At 41.0% G+C, this 22389-nt stretch overlaps 1 protein-coding gene across 2 annotated transcripts in view; it reads left to right on the plus strand.

Moving 5' to 3' along the window:
- The window catches only part of GSDME (gasdermin E), a 76360-nt gene that overhangs the window by 495 nt on the left and 53476 nt on the right, over positions 1-22389 (plus strand). For both annotated transcript variants that reach the window (XM_040644186.1, XM_040644185.1), the window contains exons 2-3: positions 10115-10344; positions 13012-13204. In XM_040644186.1, the coding sequence (XP_040500120.1) occupies positions 10134-10344; positions 13012-13204 (404 nt within the window). In that variant the 5' untranslated portion in view covers positions 10115-10133. The remainder of the gene's footprint in view (positions 1-10114; positions 10345-13011; positions 13205-22389) is intronic.

Below are 22389 nucleotides of genomic sequence, written 5' to 3' on the forward strand. Positions count from 1 at the left end.
CAGGCCTCGAGGTGCGGACCCGCGGGAGCCCACTTCGCATCTGCGCGCGGGAGGGGCCGGAGAGGGGCGGCTCCCACAAAGGCGTGTGTTGTAGAATGTTCCAAAACATCACTCATGGAGCGTCTGCTCTGTTCAAAGGAGTGAATAGGATGGGAGGAACGGATGTCTTGGCGTCGTAGCTCTCAAGGGGCAGACAGCGAGCCAGAGCGCAATGAAAGAAGTGCTGTGCGGCCAGAGAAGCAGCTGAGGAAATGGAGAGTCAATTGATCCCTGTTGAGATCACCAACGCACTCTTCCTATAAAGGGGGACAGCTGCGAGAAGTGGAGCCCAGGCAGTTAGATCTGAGAATCAGGGCCCAGGCTCCCAGCTGCTGTCCCATCCTGCTTGGAGATGAAAGCAGGAGGATCACCTGCTCCGAGAAGAAAGTTTTGCATTTTCCAGAAGCGTTTTTCTTTCTGTTCTCTTTGAACCCTCAAGGGGACCAGAGAGTTCTCTGTTCTGGAAACCCTGTCTCTTCCCAAAAGTCTTTGTCGCTTCACGCTCACTCCTTTCTCAAGCTCATGCCTGTTTTGTGACCATTTTTTTTTTTTAAATTTCATATACTGATTTTTATTTTAGAAAGAAGCAGTGGAGTACCTTGTCTTTAATTTGTCTTATAAAAATGAGCTCAGGCACTGGGGCTGTGAGCATGGAAGATACAAAAGGATGACACCTGTTTTAATTGACTAAACTTCAGATTATTTAGAAAACTAAAAATAGTTCAAAATGTGCTGAAGCTGTTAACTATGAGGCAAGTACAGTGATGCCTCATTTCCCTGCATAGTGAGGAAATGTGCTCCATAACTGTGTTCCAGAACTGTGATTTTCACTTCCACTATAACTGAAGTCCACCCTTTCGAGCACACTTTCTTATTTTATAGAATGAATGCTATGTAGCCAAATTTTAAAAAGCTGACTGAGGAATCCACAAAGCAGGGTGGCCAAGGGCTCAGGCTTCGGAGGCAGGTGGACCTCCTTTGGAACCTTTGCTTTGCTCTAATTCTCTGTGACATTCAGTGCCCTCCAGAGACCTCCAGGAATGCACATAGAGTTGGAAAAGTTGTGTTTGTTGCTTCTTGTAGCGAGAGAGGTCTCACACCATGCGGTGTCTCAGTAAGTGGGTGTTAGGAGCGATAGCATTTGGGCTTGTAGGTGGTTGTGGGGAGAGGTAAGGAAACAGGACTTTGCTCTGGATTGGATGCTGTCAGGAAGGGGGAGAATTCTATTGGGTATCTTGACAAGGCTGCAGTGAGGCTAAAGCTATGGCTGGCCAAGAAGCAGCAGTCACTAGCCGGGACTGGTGGGGGGGGGGGCTTGTTTGGTCATTTTTGTGGTTTGGACAATGTTCATATTTTGTCTGAGGTCAGACGAGATTGAGGGGTCTTGTTTTTGTCTTGATTTATCACGACCACAGAGTGGCCTTGCCTGATGTTGCTGTTCTGAGACCTTGTTCGTGTTCAACAGGAGAGTGCTGGGCCATTGCCTAACAACACCGGGGTCAGCTGATTGTACTAGGCCGGCTCACAGGTGTCGGGGGCTGTTTTTGTTTTGTTTTCTCTCGTGATTTGGGCAAGTTACTTCTTCAAACTTCTACATCCCTAAAATGCCTACTCAGGGTTGTTGTGCAGATTAAATGGGGAAATGCGTGGCAGGAATTTAGCCCAGTGCCTGGCACAACACACGTACCCACCATACAGTCGTTTCTCTTTCGTGTATTTTGATGTTGAGGTTTCTTGCCCAAAACTATTCATATCCTTACCTCATTGCCTTTGACTTTCTGAGTTCTAATGGCTTCGAGCTGGGAAACCACATATGTAGGTGAGTTAACATCCAGTGTAATATTAGTTTCAGGTGTACAATTTAGTGATTCAACACGTGCATACAACAGCTGGGGCTCCTCACAGCACGTGTGCTCCTTAATCCCCACACCTATTTAGCGCCACCGAGCTAATGGAATTTTAAGGCCCTGTTGTGAGAGTGGCGATCTGTGGTACAGCTGTGAAATGCAATGGATTTTTAGGCCCTGAGCAGTTTGAGCTAGATCTCTCATGAGGCCATTTGTCTACTTCCAGATTGGAACACACTGGAAATTTGAATCTGACATCTGACTTACAGTTGATTGAAACTTTCTTGTGCTTGCCTGTGTCAGGCAACCTGGGTTCTAGAGCCTTCAGTTGGCTCCAGGTGTATTTAATCTTTCCTGGCTAGACAGTTAATTTAGATGTTTAGGAGAATGGTGTGGCAACTTACTGTCTTCCAGTGCCACATGGTAAACTGTTGTATTAGATTTCTAGCCTGTATTTTAGCTGATCTCTCTATTATATCAAAAGCTCCTAGGAATAAAGAAAAAAACCAGTAGAAAATGGACCACGGACACAGTTAAGAAAAATCTTTAAACAAAAGATGCTTGATTTATGTTAAAATAACATACCCTAAAACTATGCCGAGATACTGTTTCTCACCTACGAGACTGACAAAAATACAAAAGTTTGATAACAGACTCTGTTGCTGAGATTTTTCATACTTTATTGGTGAGACTGCAAAATGGTACAACCCCTGAAGTTATAGATGTATTTACCTATTGGTCTAGCAATCTCTCCCTTTTTTTTTTTTTTAAGAACTTTTTTTTTTTTTACGATTTTATTTATTTGCACCTGCAGGAGAGAGAGGGAGAGAGAGAGAGGAACAAGCAGTGGGGAGGGGCAGAGGGAGAGAAAGAGAAGTAGACTCCCTGCTGAGCAGGAAGCCTGACGCACGACTTGATCTCAGGACCCAGAGATCAAGGCAGCCGATTAACCGACTGAACCATGGAGGCACTCCTAGCTCTCTTGTAGGAAACTTCCCTCGGGTTCTCTTGTCCATGTATGAAGAAGACATATGTTCAAGAGTATTCAGTGTGGCATTTTTATAATAAAAAGTAGAAATAACCTACGAAGTTGGCAATCCAGGCCAAACAGTGGTACAGCCACATGGTGGAGTATTATGCAGCTGCAATGATGAAGGTACTAACATGGAAAGATCTGGGATATATTGTAACATGCAGAGTAGTGTGCTCTCCCAGTACACTTTCAGCAGGTACTGTCTTTCTCCCACCAATCTGCTTCCTCCTGAGTTCCCATTCTTGGTCACTGGTGTCTCTATCTCATCAGCCAGCCCACACCTGAGATACCTGGAGGCCATCATAGGGAGTCGCTTTCAACACCACCCTCACATCCAACCAGAGTTCTGGGGAACCACCAAAACATCTTTTCTATCCTTATGCCTGTGACATGGTTCAGTATAACCATTTGTTGTCCATCTCTCATCTTGTTCCCTTCCAGCTGGTTTCTGTTTTGCTTCCAGAATATCTTGCTAAGTGACCAGTTTGATTGCATCACTCCCTAACAACCCCTCCCTCTGATGGCTCCTGCTGCCCTGGCCCCCAGCAGGGGAGGCACAGCTTGCACAGCCTGGCCCGAGGCTTCCTCACCCCTGTCCTTTGCCCTTCCCCACTCTAGAACCACAGCAGGAACCAGTGTTAGAGCTTGAAAAGCAAGGAAGTGGCAATGGGCATATTAACACAAAATGATGTCACGAGCTTGCCAGTCACAAATATTGCCATGCACAATCTTCCCCACCCTTCTACCACCTCCTGCATATGCTGGGCTTTTATAATTGCTGCTCTTCTGCTAGACCCCCCCCCCCCCCCCCCAATACTCCTCTGCCTGCTTACTTCTGCTTAGCCCACAAAATGCAGCTTGGACACTGCCTACTTTAGGAAGCCTTCTCTGACCCTATGCTTCTCTACAGTTGGATTTAGATGCCCTTTTCTTAGTTCATTTCTTGTAATAATTTGTGTCAATATCTTGTATAAAACCTAATTGTTTATTTCTCTATCTGGCCATCCAACTAGTAGCTCATTGAGAGAGACTACTTTATATATTTACTGAAGTATAGCTGACACACAATGTTTTTTGTTTTTAATTTTTATTAAAATTTTAGTTAACATACAGTACTATATTGATTTCAGAGTAGAATTCAGTGATTCATCACTCACAGCACCCAGTGCTCATCGCAACCAGTGTCCTCTTAAATACCCATCACCCATCTAGCCTATCCCCCACCCACCTCCCTCAGTCAACCCTCAGTTTGTTCTGTCTTAAAGAGTCTCTTATGGTTTGTTCCCCTCTCTCATCTCCCCCCTTCTCATATATTCATCTGTTTTGTTTCTTTTTTTTTTTCCATCTGTTTTGTTTCTTAAATTCCACCTATGAGTGAAATCATATGGTACTTGTCTTTCTCTGACTGACTTATTTTGCTTAACATAATACACTGTAGCTTGATCCGTGTTGCTGCAAATGGCAAGATTTCATTCTTTTTGATGGCTGAGTAATATTCCTGTGTGTGTGTGTGTGTGTGTGTGTGTGTGTGTGTGTATACACACCACCTCTTCTTTATCCATTCTTCAGTCAGTGGACATTTGGACTCTTTCCATAGTTTGGCTATCGTTGACAATGCTGCTATAAACACAGGGGTACACGTACCCCTTTGAATCTGTATTTTTGTATCCTTTGGGTAAATACCTAGTAGTGCAATTGCTAAATCATAGGGTAGTTCTATTTTTAACTTTCTGAGGAACCTCCATACTGTTCTCCAGTTTGCATTCCCACCAATGTAAGAGGGTTCTCCTTTCTCTGTATTCTCACCAACACCTGTTGTTTCCTGTGTTGTTAATTTTAGCCATTCTGACAGGTGTGAGGTGGTATCTCATCCTGGTTTTGATTTCTGTCTCCCGGATGATGAGTGATGTTGAGCTTCTTTCTTATGTGTCAGCCATTTGGATGTCTTCTTTGGAAAAGTGTCTATTCATGTCTTCTGCCCATTTCTTAACTGGATGACTTGTTTTTTGGGGTGTTGAATTTAATAAGTTCTTTATAGATTTTGGATGCTAACCCTTTATCAGATATGTTGTTTGCAAATATCTTCTCCCATTCCGTACGCTGCCTTTTAGTTTTGTTGACCGTTTCCTTCACCATGCAGAAGCTTTTTATCTTGATGAAATCCCAATGGTTCATTTTTGCTTTTGTTTCCCTTGCCTTTGAAGATGTGTCCAGTAAGAAGGTGCTGTGGCCTGAGGTCAAAGAGGTTACTGTCTGTGTTCTCCTCTGGGATTTTGATGGTTCCCAGTCTCACATTTAGGTCTTTCATCCATTTTGGATTTGTTTTTGTGTATGGTGTAAGGAAGTAGTCCAGTTTCATTATTCTAAATGTTGCTGTCTGGTTTTCCAGACAGCAGTTGTTGTCTGTTCCCAACATCAGTTGTTGAAGAGACTGTCTTTTATCCACTGGATATTCTTTACTGGTTTGTTGATTAGTTGACCATATAGTTGTGGGTCCCTTTTTGGGTTTTCTGTTCTGTTCCATTGATCTGTGTGTCTGTTTTTGAGTTGACACACAATGTTACATTAGCTTCAGCTGCATAGCATAGTGACTTGGCAACTCTGTACCTAATGCTTTACCACAAGTGTAGCTACCATCTGTCACCATACAAGGCTATTACAATATCATTGATTATATTCTCTATGCTGTACCTTTCACCCTTGTGACTTATTCCATAACTGGAAGCTTGCACCATCTACTCCCCTTCACTCATCCCCCTACCCCACTCTGGCAACCATCAGTTTGTTCTCTGTATGTATTTATTTCTGCTTTTGTTTGTTCATTTGTGTCTTTTTCAATTCCATATATTAGTGAAATCATATGATATTTGTGTTTACCTGACTTCACTTAGCATAATACCCTCTAGGTCCATCCATGTTGTTGCGAATGACAAGATTTCATTCTTTTTTATGGCTGAGTTATATTCCATTGCATATATATATGCCACTTTATCTGTTCGTCTGTCGGTGGATACCTGGGTTGCGTCATGTCTTGGCTGTTGTAAATAATGCTGCAATAAACATAAGGGTGCATATATCTTTCCAAATTAGTGTTTTGTTTTCTTTGGGAAATATCCAGTAGTGGGTTAACTGGATTGTTTGGTATTTCTCTTCTTGGTTTTTTGACTGTTTTCCAAAGGCTATGCCAATTTGCATTCCCACCAACAGTGCATGGGGGGTTCCTTTTTCTCCACATCCTCATCAACGCTTGTTATTTTTTGTCTTTTGGTTCTAGCCATTCTGACTGGGGTGAGGTGATATCTCATAGTTTTGATTTGCATTTTCCTAATGATGAGTGATGTTGAGCATCTTTTCATGTGTGTTGGCAATCTGTATAGAGATGACTTTTTGTATCAGTACCCTAAGTGCTTAAATACAGTACCTGTACATAGTAGGTACTTAAGGATAATTAATGATTCAGTAAATGTTTTGACGAATGAATGAGTGCTCCATCACATGCAAAAAACTTAATATAGTGAGAGATGCATTAGAGATGAGAGTTTGAGCATATGTAGTTTTCCTTCTTTACAGTTCACTGTTGATCAGAAAGGAACTTTCTAGGGGTGCCTGTGTGGCTCAGTTAAGCGTCTGACACTTGGTTTCGGCTCAGGTCATGATCTCAAGGTCTGGGGATTGAGCCCTGTGTGGGGCGCTGTCCTTGGTGTGCAGTCGGCTTCAGATTCTCTCTCCCTTTCTCTACCTGTCTGCCCCTCCCTCCGCTCACACACAACGAGCGCTCTCTCTGAAATAAGAAAGGAACTTTTTATGTTTTAGAATCCCTTCTTTAAATGTTTATTCTTATTGTTAATATACAAGAATAGGGTTAGGTAGCCACCCAGTAATCTAAGAAAATGCACTCTGGAGAAGAACTAGTGAGAGGTAAGACGGACATTTTCTGATATCCTAGAGGAGGTTCATGTTAAAGAAAGTGAGTTGTGCCGGTTGGCCATTTCTGTCTTCTTTGGAGAGATGTCTGTTCATATGCCCATTTCTTGATTGGATTATTTGTTTTTTGGGTGTTGAGTTTGATAAGTTCTTTATAGATTCTCGATACCAGCCCTTTATCTGATAAGACATTTGTAAATATCTTCTCCCATTAAGTAAGTTGTCTTTTGGTTTTGTGACTGTTTCCTTTGCTGTGCAAAAGCTTTTTATCTTGATGGAATTCCAATAGTTCATTTTTCTTTTGTTTCCCTTGTGTTTGTGTCTAGCAAGAAGTTGCTATGGCCGAGGTCAAAGAGGTTGCTGACAGTGTTCTCTAGGATTTTGATGAATTCCTGTCTTACATTTAGGTCTTGTATCCATTTTGAGTCTATTTTTGTGTACGGTGTAAGGAAATGGTCCAGTTTCATTCTTCTGCACGTGGCTGTCCCATTTTCCCAACACCATTTGTTGAAGAGACTTTTTTTCCATTGGCTGTTCTTTCCTGGTTTGTTGAAGATTAGTTGACCATAGAGATGAGGGTCCATTTTTGGGTTCTCTATTTTGTTCCATTGATCTGTGTGTCTGTTTTTGTGCCATTACCATATTGTCTTGATGATTACAGCTTGGTAATAGAGCTTGAAGTCAGGCATTTTGATGCCATCAGCTTTGGTTTTCTTTTTCAATATTCCTTTGGCTATTTGGGGTCTTTTCTGGTTCCATACAAATTTTAGAATTATTTGTTCCAGCTCTGTGAAAAATGTTGGTGATATTTTGATAGGGATTGCCTTGAGTGTGTAGATTACTCTGGGTAGCATAGATATTTTAACAATATTCTTAAAATGCTTAACATCACTCAGCATCAGGGAAATACAAATCAAAACCACAATGAGATATCACCTCACACTACTCAGAATGGCTAGAATTAATAAATCAGGAAACAACAGATGTTGGCAAGGATGCAGAGAAAGGGGAACCCTCTTACACCGCTGGTGGGAATGCAAGCTGGTGCAGCCACTCTGGAAAACAGTATGGAGGTTCCTCAAAAAGTTAAAAATAGAGCTACCCTACGACCCAACAATTGCACTACTAGGCATTTACCCAAAGGATACAGTGATCTGAAGGGGGACAACTATGGAAAGAGCCCGGGTGTCCTTCAACAGATGAATGGATAAAGAAGATGTGGTATATATACATAATGGAATATTACTCAGCCATCGAAAAAATGACATGGATAGAACTTGAGGGTATTATGCTAAATGAAATAAGTCAGAGAAAGATAATTATGATGATTTCACTCATATACGGAGTTTAAGAAACAAAACAGAGGATCATAGTGAAAGGGAGGGAAAAATAAGACAAAATCAGAGAGGGAGACAAACCGTAAGAAACTCTTAACTATAGGAAACAAACTGAGTGTTGCTGGAGGGAAGGTGGGTGGAGGGATGGGGTAACTGGGTGATGGGCTTTAAGGAGTGCACGTGATATAATGAGCACTGGGTGTGATATAAGACTGATGAATCACGGACCTCGACCTCTACCTCTGAAACCAGTAATATACTATATGTTAACTAATTGAATTTAAATAAATATATAACATTTAAAAACAAAGAATAAATAAAAAAACAAAATCAAACAAAAAATAAAGCAAGTGGGTTGAACTAGTTAATGTCTAAGACTACTCCCAGCTCTCAAACTGTATGATTTTATATCTCTGTGACTTCCAGATACCAGGGTACAAATACAAATAAAACACATTTCTAGTCCATTAGATATTTTAAATTTTGACCATGGATAATTTTTAAAAAATCTTATTTCACTTGTGCTTTTTTTTGAGTAATAACTATATGTATGTACTTGTGTGTTTGCACATATGTATATATTCGTGTGTGTGTGTGTGTGTGTATAGGCCAGGTACAGTTTATATAGTGTGAATTGTTTATAACCTTTGCTCATATTTCTACAGTATTTTAAAAACAATTTGTAAAAGATTTTTTATATATTAAGTATTCTAGTTCTTCATTATAAATATTATAAGTATTTTCTCAGTTTGCCATTTGTCTTCCTAAAGGCCTTTCTCATCCTACAATTGAACAAATATTTGTATTTTTTTTCTAGTACTTTTATGGTTTGATTTTTTTTTCCTCAAAAAAAACCCTTCTAATCCATTAAGAATTTGCTCTTGTGGGGCGCCTGGGTGGCTCAGTCGTTAAGCGTCTGCCTTTGGCCCAGGGTGTGATTCCAGTGTTCTGGGATCGAGCCCCACATCAGGCTCCTATGCTGGGAGCCTGCTTCTTCCTCTCCCACTCCCCCTGCTTGTGTTCCCTCTCTCGTTGGTTATCTCTCTCTGTGTCAAATAAATAAAATCTTAAAAAAAAATTTTGCTCTTGTGTACAACATGAGATAGGAATCTGGCTTTCTTTTTTCCAGATGAATATCCAGTTCTTCTAACACCATTTATCAGTCTATACTTCTTCCACCGAATGCAGTATTTTATATCTTCCAATGTGTTTCTTCTTTTCCCCTCCAGCTGAGGAGTGACTGGGTCTTCATTTCTGGATTAAAAAGTAATAGTTTCTTTGCATTTGTGAATAGGGGAAATCATACAGTGTCGAGAAAAAGCACGTTGACCCATTAAAAAAGTGGTTGTATCTTTGTATATTACAAATTAGGGTAATCAGTGTGTCGGTCAACAAATATTGTCAGGTCTCTACCTATTAGATACATGGTACAATTGTATTTCCTGACCATTCCGGCTGGCTGAGGCCATATGACTACTATGACAAATTGCGAGTGGAGATGATATGTGTTAGTTTTGGGCTAGATCATTTAATTGGTGGTGTGAGACTTTCCAGAACTCCTTCATTTTGGTTGGTGGCTGCCCCTTCAATCTGGATCCTTGAATGACTATGATAAGAAAAGCTCTCCTGTCCTTCTTTACCAGACATAGAGTGTGACCAATAAATAAACTTTTCTGGGTATAAGTCACTAATAATTGGAGGCTATTTGTGTCTGAAGCATCACTTAGCCTATCTAGACTGACATACTCTCTTTCAGTATATCCGTTTGATTTCTTTGTCATCAGCTGAACCCACACTAGAGGGTCTTCTAAGGAGAAGGTATTCTTTCATGTATAGTGATTGACAGGAAGGAAAAACAGGCAGTTTTAGAAAAAAAGAAATGAAATAATAACTTCTTATTTAATTTGGGGTTACCTGTTTTATTTTTTATTCAGGTAATCTGGAGCTCTCATAATGTTTGCCAAAGCAACAAGGAATTTTCTTAAAGAAGTTGATGCCGGAGGGAACCTGATTGCAGTATCAAACTTGAATGACTCTGATAAGTTACAGCTTCTAAGTCTGGTGACCAAAAAAAAGAGATTCTGGTGCTGGCAGAGACCCAAGTACCAGTTTTTATCTGTCACCCTTGGTGATGTACTCACAGAAGACCAATTTCTGAGTCCAGGTAGGTTTCTTTGGGTATATTCTACAGTTAGTCTCAGAAAAGATGATGATTCATCTTCTAGGTACCTGCTGTCTTGAGTGATTGATTATAAGGGGAGACCTTACAATGAATTCTGTTCCCTTGCGTACTCTCTTAAAGACATACCTTTTTTTTTTTTTTTTTTTTTTTTTTTTGTGGGAGCGGGAAGGGGCAGAGAGAGGAAGAGAGAGAATCTCAAGCAGACCCCCTGCTGGGCATGGTGCCTGAGGTGAGGCTCCATCCCATAATCCTGAAACCATGACCTGTGCTGAAATCAAGAGTCAGTTACTTAACCGACAGAGCCACACAGGTGCCCCAAGGCATATCCTTTCTTTAAAGGAACAAAATTCTACAGACCAGACATGAGAAGTTGTAGCTTAATTAAAAAAAATAATATTGCAGTTTTGAGTATAAAAGTAAGACATGCCCATTGTAAGTGTTGGGGCCACTCAGCATAGGTAGCATGGCTCTACCACCCAAATCTGGTTTAGTGATGATGCCACATACCCATCAGGAGGGCTTGAAAAGTCTTATTGCTCACATAAGGAAGCTTTCTGGGGAGAGCAGGGCAGGCTCTCAAGCTGGTCCAAAAATAACTAGGGAAAAGGGGAGATAAATAGAATTTCTGTGTAGCACTTTGTACAAACTGGACTGTTCCTTTTATCAGAAAATGCCATTGTTCTGGCCTAGACCCAGTGGATAGATTGAGTGCTTGCTGTGTGCCAGGCTGCATATTATGTGATTTACATACATCAACTTGTAACAGAATCCATCAGGAAAGTATTCTTTCCAGATTACATGTGAGAAAACTGGGTTCAGGGAGATGAATGTTAGCCAGTTTGTCTAGGTAGGAATATTAAAAGAGTGATTAAAATCTTGAGCTCTTGACAAGTGCTCTATGCTACTCCCGAAAGCATTTCCCAAAGTGTTTGTATTCCACAAGATATAAATAGGAAAAGGCTTTGAATTGAGGGCATTTTCACAGTTGTCTTATTTTTGGTGGTGGTGACAGAAATGATTCTTTGTTTTGTAACTTGCAGAGATGATGATCGATGATTAAGTCTCATTCACCCTTGCTGAGGAATGATTTTCTTGACTGAAGTGAAGGCAATAAGTAGGGCAGTGAGTGGAAGGAAAGAAGCTTTTCAGACTTTAGCAGATTTGAATCCCTTAGAAGTACAAGCAGGAGCCCAGTAGAGCCTTGGGTCAGGGAAATGGAAAAAGCCTAGTGGAAAGTTCCTAAGAGGCTCTACATGTAGCTATGTTAAATGACAGTGAATGACACTATTTTGATGGTGGTCTTTGTTTGGATTAAAAAATGAGAACAGTAGAAATCTGTAAGAGAAGGCTGGCAATTCAGAGATGAGATCACCACTTGTCTATCTTCAGCGTCCAGATAAGAATGGCGGCTCTTGAAGGCAATGTGATAGTCACCTAGAAGTGACCAGATGAGGAACATAGTAATTCCCAGAGGACTCGACTGAAGCTGGGACACCTGGTGGGGGGTGGCATCTTCCTAAGTCTAGGACGCCAGAAAGTAAGGGTAGAGAGGCTGGAGCTTGCGTTTCCCAGGATGGTGTTTGAGAGAGAGAGGGAGGGAGGGAGGGCAGGCATGCCCACTGACTTTATCAGGAGTAGAGATAAGGTATTGTATGATAAGGAATTACATGGCCGGGTAGAGGTCAATGTAAACAGGTGAGCATGGGGTGCCTGGGTGGCTCCGTCAGTGAAGCATCGGACTCTTGATTTCAGGTCAGGATCTCAGGGTGGTGAGATCCAGCCCCACGTCGAGCCCCACATTTGTGCTGGGGGTGGAGCCTGCTTAAGATTCTCTCTCCCTCTGCCTCTCCCTCTGCCCACACTCTCTCTCTTTAAAAAAAAAAAAGTAATAATAAACTGGTCAGTACGGGAAAGGAAATTTTTTCATAGAGATGGTAATGAAGGCCAGGGGAATGTTCTCCAACACTGGCAGGTGGGAAGGGAAGATGGCCAAGCTCCATGTAGCTGACCTGCCAGGAGTAAACAGGCCACTCAAACATGGGTCATGAGCAGAGCTGCTGTTTTCACTCTGCTTAAGTGTCATTCTCATGAAGTCCCTCACAGTCTTCACCCTGCAAAAGCACACATTTAAAATATTCTACTTAAAAAATTTAAAAAAATAAAATATTTTATCTAGATAGTGGTTAAATGGATGCTTGCTTTAAAGTTTATTTACTTATTTACTTTTAAGTGATCTCTACACCCAACGTGGGGCTAAACCTCACGACCCCGGGATCGTGAGTGGCACACTCTTCCGACCGAGCCAGCCCCGGCCCCAGGATGCTTGCTTTAAAGTTATTTGTTAAACTCTTCAGATACTTTTGGTGCACCTGCCTACATATGTGTATACTGGAATTGAAAGACAAAAAAACAAAAGAGCACCCAGTAGAGCCCCCCCGGCCACCAGTGCCACCGCGCTCTCAGCGGGTACCTCGGTGTGCTAGCTCCATTCTCTTTTGCACACACACACAGCATGGCTGCCAGCTTCGCGTTTTGAATGCGAACTTCATGTTTCCCGTGGATTTCCACCGGATTGGGAAGCTAGGTGACCTAAGGCAGATAGCTGGCTATATTACCCTCAGACTCCTTTGCATGTCTCATTCACTCCAGTGGTCGTGGAGTCGGACTTCGTGAAATACGAGAGTAAGTTTCAAAACCACGTGAGCGGGACCATCGAGACGGCACTAGGGAAGGTCAAGCTGAATGTTGGAGGCAAAGGACTTGTGGAAAGTCAATCTTCTTTTGGAAGCCTGAGGAAGCAGGAGGTGGACCTGCAGCAGCTCATCAGAGACTCCGCTGAGAGGTAATGAGAATTCTGTTTGACATTTTGGGTGTTGACCTGTATCCCATTTAAAGGTCATTCAGTCGGAGCTTTGTAAAAAGGGTGACGATGGGAGCTTTGCCCACAATCAAACATGATTGAATGCCTGTCGTGCTGAAACTTTATGAGAGCTCGGCCTGGAATTTCTTGATTCTTCTTAGCTCGAGTGGGGAGACGTGGAAAGCACTTTTTTTTTTGGGGGGGGGGTTGAGGTGTAACTGATCTATAACGTTGTATTAGTTTCAGGTGCATGACATAATGATAAATATATTTTTTTCTTGTAATGAGAACTCTTAAAATTTATTTTCTTGGCAACTTTCAAACATGCAGTACAGTATTAACTATAGTCAGTGTCCTGTACGTCACAACTTTCATAACTGGAAGTTTATACCTTTTGATCTTTACCCATTTCATGTATCCCCACCCTCCACCTCTGACAACCACTCATCTGGTCTCTGTATCCATGTTTGTTTTGATTCCACATATAAGTGAGATGGGGCTCTTTTTGTCTTTCTCCGTGTGACTTATTGCACTTAGCATAATCCCCTCAAGCTCCATCCCTGTTGTCCCAAAGGGCAAGATTGCCTTCTTTTACGTGGCTGAGTAATATTCCACTGCAGATGTGATAAATTAGGTTCCTGACCCAATTCCAGCAGTGTCGGAGAATTCGACTCAAGGCTGATACTATTTCCCTAAAGTTAGTATCAGATTCATAGGGTAAGGGTTCAGTCCTAAGAAGACTGTCCTCAACCCTTATTCTGTGTCAGATGCCAGCCCCAAGCGCAGGCTGTTCCTTGTGCTTCTGACCACGGGGCCGCAGATTGGAGGTTCCCATGCCCCCCTCCTTGGACTTCAGACGCCCTTCACAGGTCCAGGTTGTTAGCTGTACTTCTGACCAACTGGCGAAAAATCAGCTTCCCATGACTGCCTCCTTGAGTTTAATTTATTTGCTAGAGCAGCTCACGGACTCAGAGACACATTTTACATAGTAGATCGCTTATACTATAAGAGGATATAACTCAGGAACAGCCAGCTGGAGGAGATGCGTGTGGAGCCTCCCTGCTCTCCCCAGGTCGCCACTTTTCCAAATCTTCATGTGTTCACCAATCTGGAAGCTCTCTGAGCCCTGTTTCTCTGGATTTTTATGGAGGCTTTATCACACAGTCATGATTGATTAAATCATCATGCACCATTGGTGACTGAGTCAACCTCCAGCCCCTCTCCCCTCCCTAGAGGTTGGGGTGGAGGTACTGAAAATAAAAATCTTCTAGTGACGAGGTTGGTTCCCTGGACAACCAGCCCCCAACTTTCAGTGATCTAAGGACCTGCCAAAAGTCACCTCATTAACATAATAAAAGACAACTTTATTGCTCTTATCACAGGAAATTCCAAAGGTTTTAGGAGATCTGTGCCAAGAACTGGGTTGAAGACCAAATTAGACGTTTTTTACTGTAAATCACAATGTAACATATATACACTGTATTTCTTTACCATTCATCCATCCATGGACACTTAGATTATTTCTATATTTTGGCTATTCTAAATAATGTTGCAGCGAACATGAGGTGCAATTTTTTTTTTTTTAAGATTTTATTTATTTGACAGAGAGGAGAGACAGCCAGCGAGAGAGGGAACACAAGCAGGGGGAGTGGGAGAGGAAGAAGCAGGCTCCCAGCAGCGGAGCCTGATGTGGGGCTTGATCCCGAACGCCGGGATCACGCCCTGAGCCGAAGGCAGACGCTTAACGACTGTGCCACCCAGGTGCCCCAAGGTGCAAATCTTTTTGAGTATATGTTTAAATACTTTGCATAAATATCCAGAAGTGAAATTTCTGGATCATATGGTAGTTCTATTTTAAATTTTGGGGGAACATTTCTACGTTTTCCATAGTGCTTGTACCAATTTATAATTCCACCAACGGAGCCAAGGGTTCCCATTTTTCTGCATCCCCTCGAACTCTTGTTACTTCTTGTCTTTTGATACTAGCTATTCCAACAGGTTTGGAGGTGACATCTCAGTGTGGTTTTGATTTGCATTTCCTTGATGATGACTGATGTTGAGCATCTTTTCATGTGGCTATTGGCTGTCTGTATGTCTTCTTTGGAAAAATGTCTATTCAGATCTGCCCATTTTAAAAATTGGATTTATTTTTTCTATTGAATTGTATGATTCTTTATATATATTATATATTAACTCTATATCAGGTATATGATTTACAAATATTTTTTCTCATTCAGTAGGTTGCCTTTTCATTTTGTTGATGGTTTCCTTTGCTGTGCAGAAGGGTTTTAGTTTGATGTAGTCCCACTCATTCATTTTTGCCTTTGTTGCTTTTGGTGTCAGATTCAACAAATCATTGCCAAGGCTGATGTCTAAGAACTTACCACCTATGTTTTCTTCTAGGAGTTTTATGGTTTCTGGTGTAACATTTAAGTCTTTAAACCACTTTGAGTTAATTTTTGTGGATGGTATAAAATAGTGGTCCAGTTTCATTCTTTTGCATGTGGCTGTCCAGTTTTTCCAATACCATTTATTGAAGAGATTGTCCTTTCCCCATTTTATATTCTTGGCTCCTTTGTCATTAATTAAATGACCATATGTGCACAGGTTTATTTCTGGACTTTGTATTCTGTTCCATTGACCTATATGTTTTTATGTCTAAATCTTACTGTTTTGATTTGTGTAGTTTTGTAATATTGTTTGAAATAAGAGAGTGTGATGCCTCCAGCTTTGTTCTTTCTCAAGGTTGCTTTGGCTACTCAGGGATTTTTGTGGTTCCATTCAAATTTAGAATTTTTAGTTTTTTCTTTCTGTGAAAAATGCATTGGAATATTTTTTAAAGATTTTATTTATTTTACAGAGAGAGTGACAGAGACAGAGTATGAGTGGGGGGTAGGGGGAGGCAGAGGGAGAGGGAGAAGCAAAGAAGCAGATTCCCTGCTAGCAGGGAGCCCAATGCCAGACTTGATCCCAGGACTCTGGGATCATGACCTGGGCCCAAGGCAGATGCTTAACTAACTGAGCCACCCAGGTGCCCCAATGCCTTCGAATTTTGATGGGAATTACATTCAGTCTGCAGATTGTTTTGGATAGTAGGGACATTTGCTGATATTCTAATCCATGAGCGCAGAATATCTTATTTATTTTTCATTTTATTTTTATCAGGGTCTTAACAGTTTTCAGTGTACAGAATATTCACCTCTTTGATTAAATTTATTCTTAGGTACTTTTTTCTTTTTGATGCAATTATAAATGGAATTTTCTTAATTTCTCTCTTTGAATGTTCATATCAGTGTATAGAAATGCAACAGATTTTTGCATATTGATTTTGTATCCTGGAACTTTACTGAATTTCTTTATTCTAACAGTTTTCTGGTGGAGTTTTTAGGATATTCTATATGTAATGTCATGTCATACTCAAATAGTGGTAGTTTTACTTCTTCCTTTCATGTGTGGTTGGATTTTATTTCTTTTTCTTGCCTAATCACTCTGGCTAGGATTTCCAATACTATGTTGAATAAAGCAGAGTGAGTGAGCATCCTTGTCTTGTTCCTAATCTTAGAGATAAAAATTTTGGATATTCACTGTTGAGTATGTTGTTAGCTACGAGCTTATCATATATGGCCTTAACTATATTGAGGTATGTTCCCTCTCTATGTACTTTGCTGAGAGATTTTATCATGATGGGATGTTGAATTTTATAAACAATGCTTTTTCTGCATCTATTGAGATGATCATAAGATTGTTATCTTTCATCTTGTTAAGGTGGTGTATCACACTGATTCATGGATATTGAACTATTCTTGCATCCCTGGAATAAATCCCACTTGATCATTATGTATGATCCTTTTAATGTAGTGTTTTCATCAGTTTGCTAATATTGTGTTGAGGATTGCATCTATGTCCATCATGGATATTGGCCTGTAATTTTCTTTCTTTTTTTTAAATTGAGGTATAATTGACATGCAACATAATTTTAGTTTCGAGTATACAATGTAATGATTTGATATTTGTATATATTGTGAAATGATCACCGCAGTAAGTCTTGTTAACATCTGTTACCCAGCTGGCCTATAATTTTCTTTTCTGTGATGTTATTGTCTAGTTTCAGTATCAGGGTAATGCTGGCATTATAAAATGAGTTTGGAAGTGTTCTCTCCTTTTCTGTTTTTTGGAAGAGTTTGAAAAAGGTTGTGATTCATTAAATATTTGGTAGAATTCACCAGTGAGGTTGTCTGGTCCTGGACTTTTATTTGTTGGGAGATTTCAATTACTAATTCAGTCTCTTTATTAGTAATTGGTCTGTTCAGATTTTTTCCTGATTTAGGTTGTATGCTTCTAGGCATTTATCCTTTTCTTTTAGGTTTTCCAATTTGTTGGTGTATAATCTTTCATTGTAGTCTCTTATGATCCTTTGTATTTCTGTGGTATCAATTGTAATATGTCTCCTCTTTCTGATTTTTCTTATTTGATTCCTCTCTTCTCTGCTTGGTGAGTCTAGCTAGAAGTTTGTCAATTTTGTCTATCTTTCCAAAGAACCAACCGTTAGTTTCATTGATCTTTTCTATTGTCTTGTTAGTCTTCATTTCATTTATTTCTGCTCTTGTCTTTATTTCCTTTTTTCTATTAATTTTGGGCTTTGTTCTTTTTTTTAATTCCTTGAGGTATAATGTTAGGTGGTTTATTTGAGATCTTTCTTGTTTCTTGAGGTGTAGGCATTTATCGCTTTGTACTTCCTTCTTGGAACAACTTTTGCTGCATCCCATTAGTTTTGGTGTGTTGTATTTCTATTTTCATTTGTCTCAAGGTATTTTTTTAAATTAATCTTTTGATTCTTTTTTGACCAGTTGGTTGTTCCATAGAATGTTTAATCTTCACATCTTTGTGAATTTTTCAGTTTTCTTCTGGTAATTGATTTTAGTTTCATACCATTGTGGTCAGAAAAGATTCTTGATGTGATTTCAGTCTTCTTAAACTTATTAATTGTTTTGTGGCCTAACATAATAGTTTATCCTAGAGAATGTTCCATATGCACTTGAGAGGAATGTGTGTTCTGCTTTTGGATAGAATGTTCTGTATATATCTTTCAAGTCCACCTGGTCTAACATGTCACTTAAGGCTGATATTTCCTTCCTGATAATCTGAGAAGATCTATCCATTGATTAAAGTGGGATGTTGAAGTCCCGTATTATTATTGTATTGCTGTCTATCTCTTTCTTTAGGTCTGATATATTTAGGCGCTCCTATGTGAAGCACATAAACATTTACAAATGTTATATTCTCTTGTGGGGTTAACCCCTTTAACATCAAATAATGCTCTTCTTTGTCTTTTTTTACAGTTTTTGTTTTACAGTCTTTTGTCTGCCATAAGTATAGCTAGCCTAGCTTTCTTTGGGTTTCCATTTACATTTTGGTTTTCTTTTCCAGCCCTTCACTGTCAGTTTGTGTGTCTCTCCATCTAAGTGAATCCTTGTAGGCAGCACGTAGATGCGTCTTGAGTGGTGGTGGTGGTGGTGTTGTTTTTTATCCATTCAGCCACTCTGCATTTTTATTGGAGAATTTAGTCCATTTACATTAAAGGGAAGCACTCTAAAAGGATGTTACTTCAGGCAAATATGTACTTTTTAAAAATTTATGCTATTTATAAAATGCCAACAAGGAGAATGCTATGGCCTACATTTTTGAATATTGATATCTGAAGCAAGAAAATGACATTCCCCTCTGGCTCCTGCTAGTTTTCTGATTAGGAAAAGAAGAAAGCAAATTAAGGGCTTTAGCAGAGGAGCTGGTTTTCAACTTTGAAATCTTGAAGAAAACCCCAGAGTTATCCATTGCTTAGCTTGTAGTAAATACATTGTGCCTGTGTAAATCATTTTTACCTTATGTTTATTGAACATTCCATAAAAAATTTTGTTGAGTGCCTACTATGTGCCAGGTACTGTTCTGCATGCTTGGAATGCTGCAGTGAACAGAATGCAAACATTTCTGCTGTGTATTCTAGTGGGGAGAGACACAAAATGTACAACTTCGTAAAATACATACTAGGTTGATAGGGATTGGTGGGATCAAGAAAAATACAGAAAGAAGGGGGATAGGGCATGCTAGGAATGGGGTTTGTGATTTGAAAAAGTGGCCAGAGAAGGCATTGCAGGGAAGTTGGCATCAGTGCAAAGATTTGAAGGAAGATAGATTCGAGTCTAGGGGTATCCTGGGCAAGAGTGTCGTGGGCAGGGGTCAGTATGGCTGGAGCTAAGTAAGCTGGGCAGGAGAAGGGGAAGCCTGGGGGTGGGGGCAGCGATAAAAGGAGTGGATGGTAGGTCCTATAGGGACTTGCAGGCCACTGGAAAGACTTTAGATTTATTCAGAGTGAGATGGGAATCCACCAAAAGACTTTGAGCAAGAAGTGACATGATGGGACTTATTTTTTAGAGGGATCATTCTGGCTACTGGTTTGAGATGAGACTGGATAAGTGGAAGCAGGGAGTCCAATTGAGGGGTGATGGCGGTCGTCCATCCTCATGAGAGCTGGTGCTGCAGTTTGTACGTTAACATGTGTGTGTTTTTGTGTGTAGTTTTCTCTCTTTCTCTCTCTCTCTCTTCTTTCTTTTACTCTTTTTCTTTTAAAACAAAATGCAATTCCAAATAAAGAGAAAATTCACCTGCATTTAGGTGTAGGTGTTTGTATCTTCACTTTTCCAACATTCTTAAGATTATATGAAATATAAAATACTTTCGCTCATTGAACAAAATTATGTTTAAAAAATTAACGAGTAAATACTACCATAAAAGTCATGTATCAAGCATTTAGTGGGTGGGTTTTGTCTAGACCTTGAGAACGCTGGGGCAACTGCAGTCTTCAAAACTCGTTCACTAACCGCGGGTGCTTAATGGCCTTGACAGACCTTGGCCGTTATTCGCTGCCTCCCGGGACTTCTGAGGACTCCAGGACTCCGGCAGGGATCCCCCTTTGATCGGAGAACTTTGTCTCTGGTGACACTGGGTGGAAGGGACAGCAACCTCCTTCTGTGACAGTCATAGTCTTTATTTCCCTTTCTCTGTGGCTCTTTTTCTATGCTAGGGAGGCATTTTCCTTTTCTACTACAATACTTGGGACTCGCCAGAAACCTATCTGTTGTTTATCTGAAAATAAAACGTATCTGGGCATCGTGCATTTTTATTTGCTAATAAGCCTGGCAAATCAGGGGAAAGAAGGACAGCTGGGCTGGCGGTGTCCTGGGGCCTCCGTTCCTCAGGCATCAGACACACCTCTATAGTTGAGCCCTGTTATCCAGTTTTGTTACTTCTATTTTATGAACCATGTTTGGCAATGCTTTATAACCGCTTTTCCCGGCATAGGTTTTCCAAACCCTCTTCATGATTCAGATGTAGAAGATAGTGCCAACAGGAAGCATATGGAGAGGGGTCAGTGAGTAGAGGTAGGAGAAAATATTCTGAAGAGAAAGAAGTTCTTGCCAGCAGTTGTAAGTGGGAAGAAAGGGAGAGAGGGAGGGGACGGAGACCAGCATCTGCTGAGCACCTGCTGTGTGCCAGGCACTTAATGGCACCGACACAAAGTGTGCATTTACTCTGCACAGTTCTCTTCTTTTACACTTAAGGATCGAAGGATCAGGAAGGAAAAGTAACTTATTTTCCGTCCCAGAGCTCAATTTGGATGCTGGAGCTGGGATTTAACCCAGGATTTTCTGGCTCTAAGGTTCCTGTTCTTTCCTCAAAATTGCGTTTACGTGGCTGTGGGGCAAAGAAACTGGCCGAGGTAAAAGCAGCTGAAGTTCTGGCGCCGGATGTAAGGGTAAAGCGTGAATCCAGGTTCGCGGCACAGTGGACCAGACACGCGCGAGCAAGCCTCGTACTTGGCCAGGCCTGCCCACAGGGAGGAGATTCCCTCAGGAGAGTCTTTAGAAAGCTGTTCACTGTCAAGGCCACGGGGAAGAGATGGCCTGGGGCTGGGGCTGGGGGTGACAGCAGGAACATGGTAAGGAACACACTTCACATCTAGAAATGGAAGCTGTGTCTTCTGAGAGAGTCACCTCCTCCGAGTTCTGTTGCTAAGAGGTAAAGGTGAGCTGCAGCGGGAGGGGAGGGATGGCAAGGGAAGACTGTCCCAGTCATGGGACAGAGATCATGGGCAGCGAATATTCTTCTTACTTCATGCTGGAGTCATAAATTCTTATCTACGTCGTCTGGACTCCCACAACATCACTGGATTGATAAGGGCTGTTTGACATACGTGTGGCCTTGGGAGGGGTAATTAGTAATGCTTAAGTACTGTACGTTCTCGAGGACTTATTTGCAGTCGGTCATTTTATTTCAGGTCATTTAGATAAGTTGTCATCTGTGTAGAAGTTGTTTTCGCCCTCAGAATTCAGCGTATTAGCTTTATTGGCCACGAGATGTGTGTACATCTCAAAAACAAACCTCATCTGTCCTTGAAGAGACAAGCGCCTGCATATATAACATTTATCCAGCATTGCTGGGCGTGAAGGTATTCTGCTGGAATTAACCTTCCAGACGCCTGGAGCTGACCTCTTTGAATGCGAGCTCTGTGTTTATCTTAAAATATTCTTGATGGAAAACCATGCTAAGATATATCAGGAACTTTTTTTTTTTTTTAATGGAGAATACCATGTTTATTGAGATGTTTTCATAATGATTTGGGTTCATGTTTTATTCTTAAGACCCTTCATTATTTTGTCTGATTTTTCTGCCTTGTCTCCTGCTGTCAGCAGCCATCTGTTACTGCCTTCAGTATAACCTCTGCACCCCACCCCGTCTCTGCCCCTCATCTCCTAGGGTCTTGGGGAAGTTTATTCCTGGTAAATAACTTCTGTAACTTTCTATGTCCCTTCTGCCCCTGGTCTCAGTTTCCTTGGCTGTCAGTGAGGTATCTGGACTACATGACCTTGGAGGGCTTTTTCCTGAGCCCCTTCTCTCTGAGTTCACGCGTTGCTTTCAGCTGATTTCCAGAGCAGATAACCATTCTCCTTCTCTGTTGTATGGTAAAGCAAATTCTGGTAAAACAGATTCAATATCTGAATGAATATGTGATAATTAGAAGTTTGGCTCTTCAGTAAGAATTCCAACTTATAAAGGGTGTGGAACTAATATATCACGCCAGCAATGGTGCGGCAATGACAAATCTTCATAAT

The sequence above is a fragment of the Ursus maritimus genome, unplaced genomic scaffold (assembly GCF_017311325.1).
Source record: "Ursus maritimus isolate PB19 unplaced genomic scaffold, ASM1731132v1 scaffold_3, whole genome shotgun sequence".
NCBI classification, from domain to species: Eukaryota; Metazoa; Chordata; class Mammalia; order Carnivora; family Ursidae; genus Ursus; species Ursus maritimus.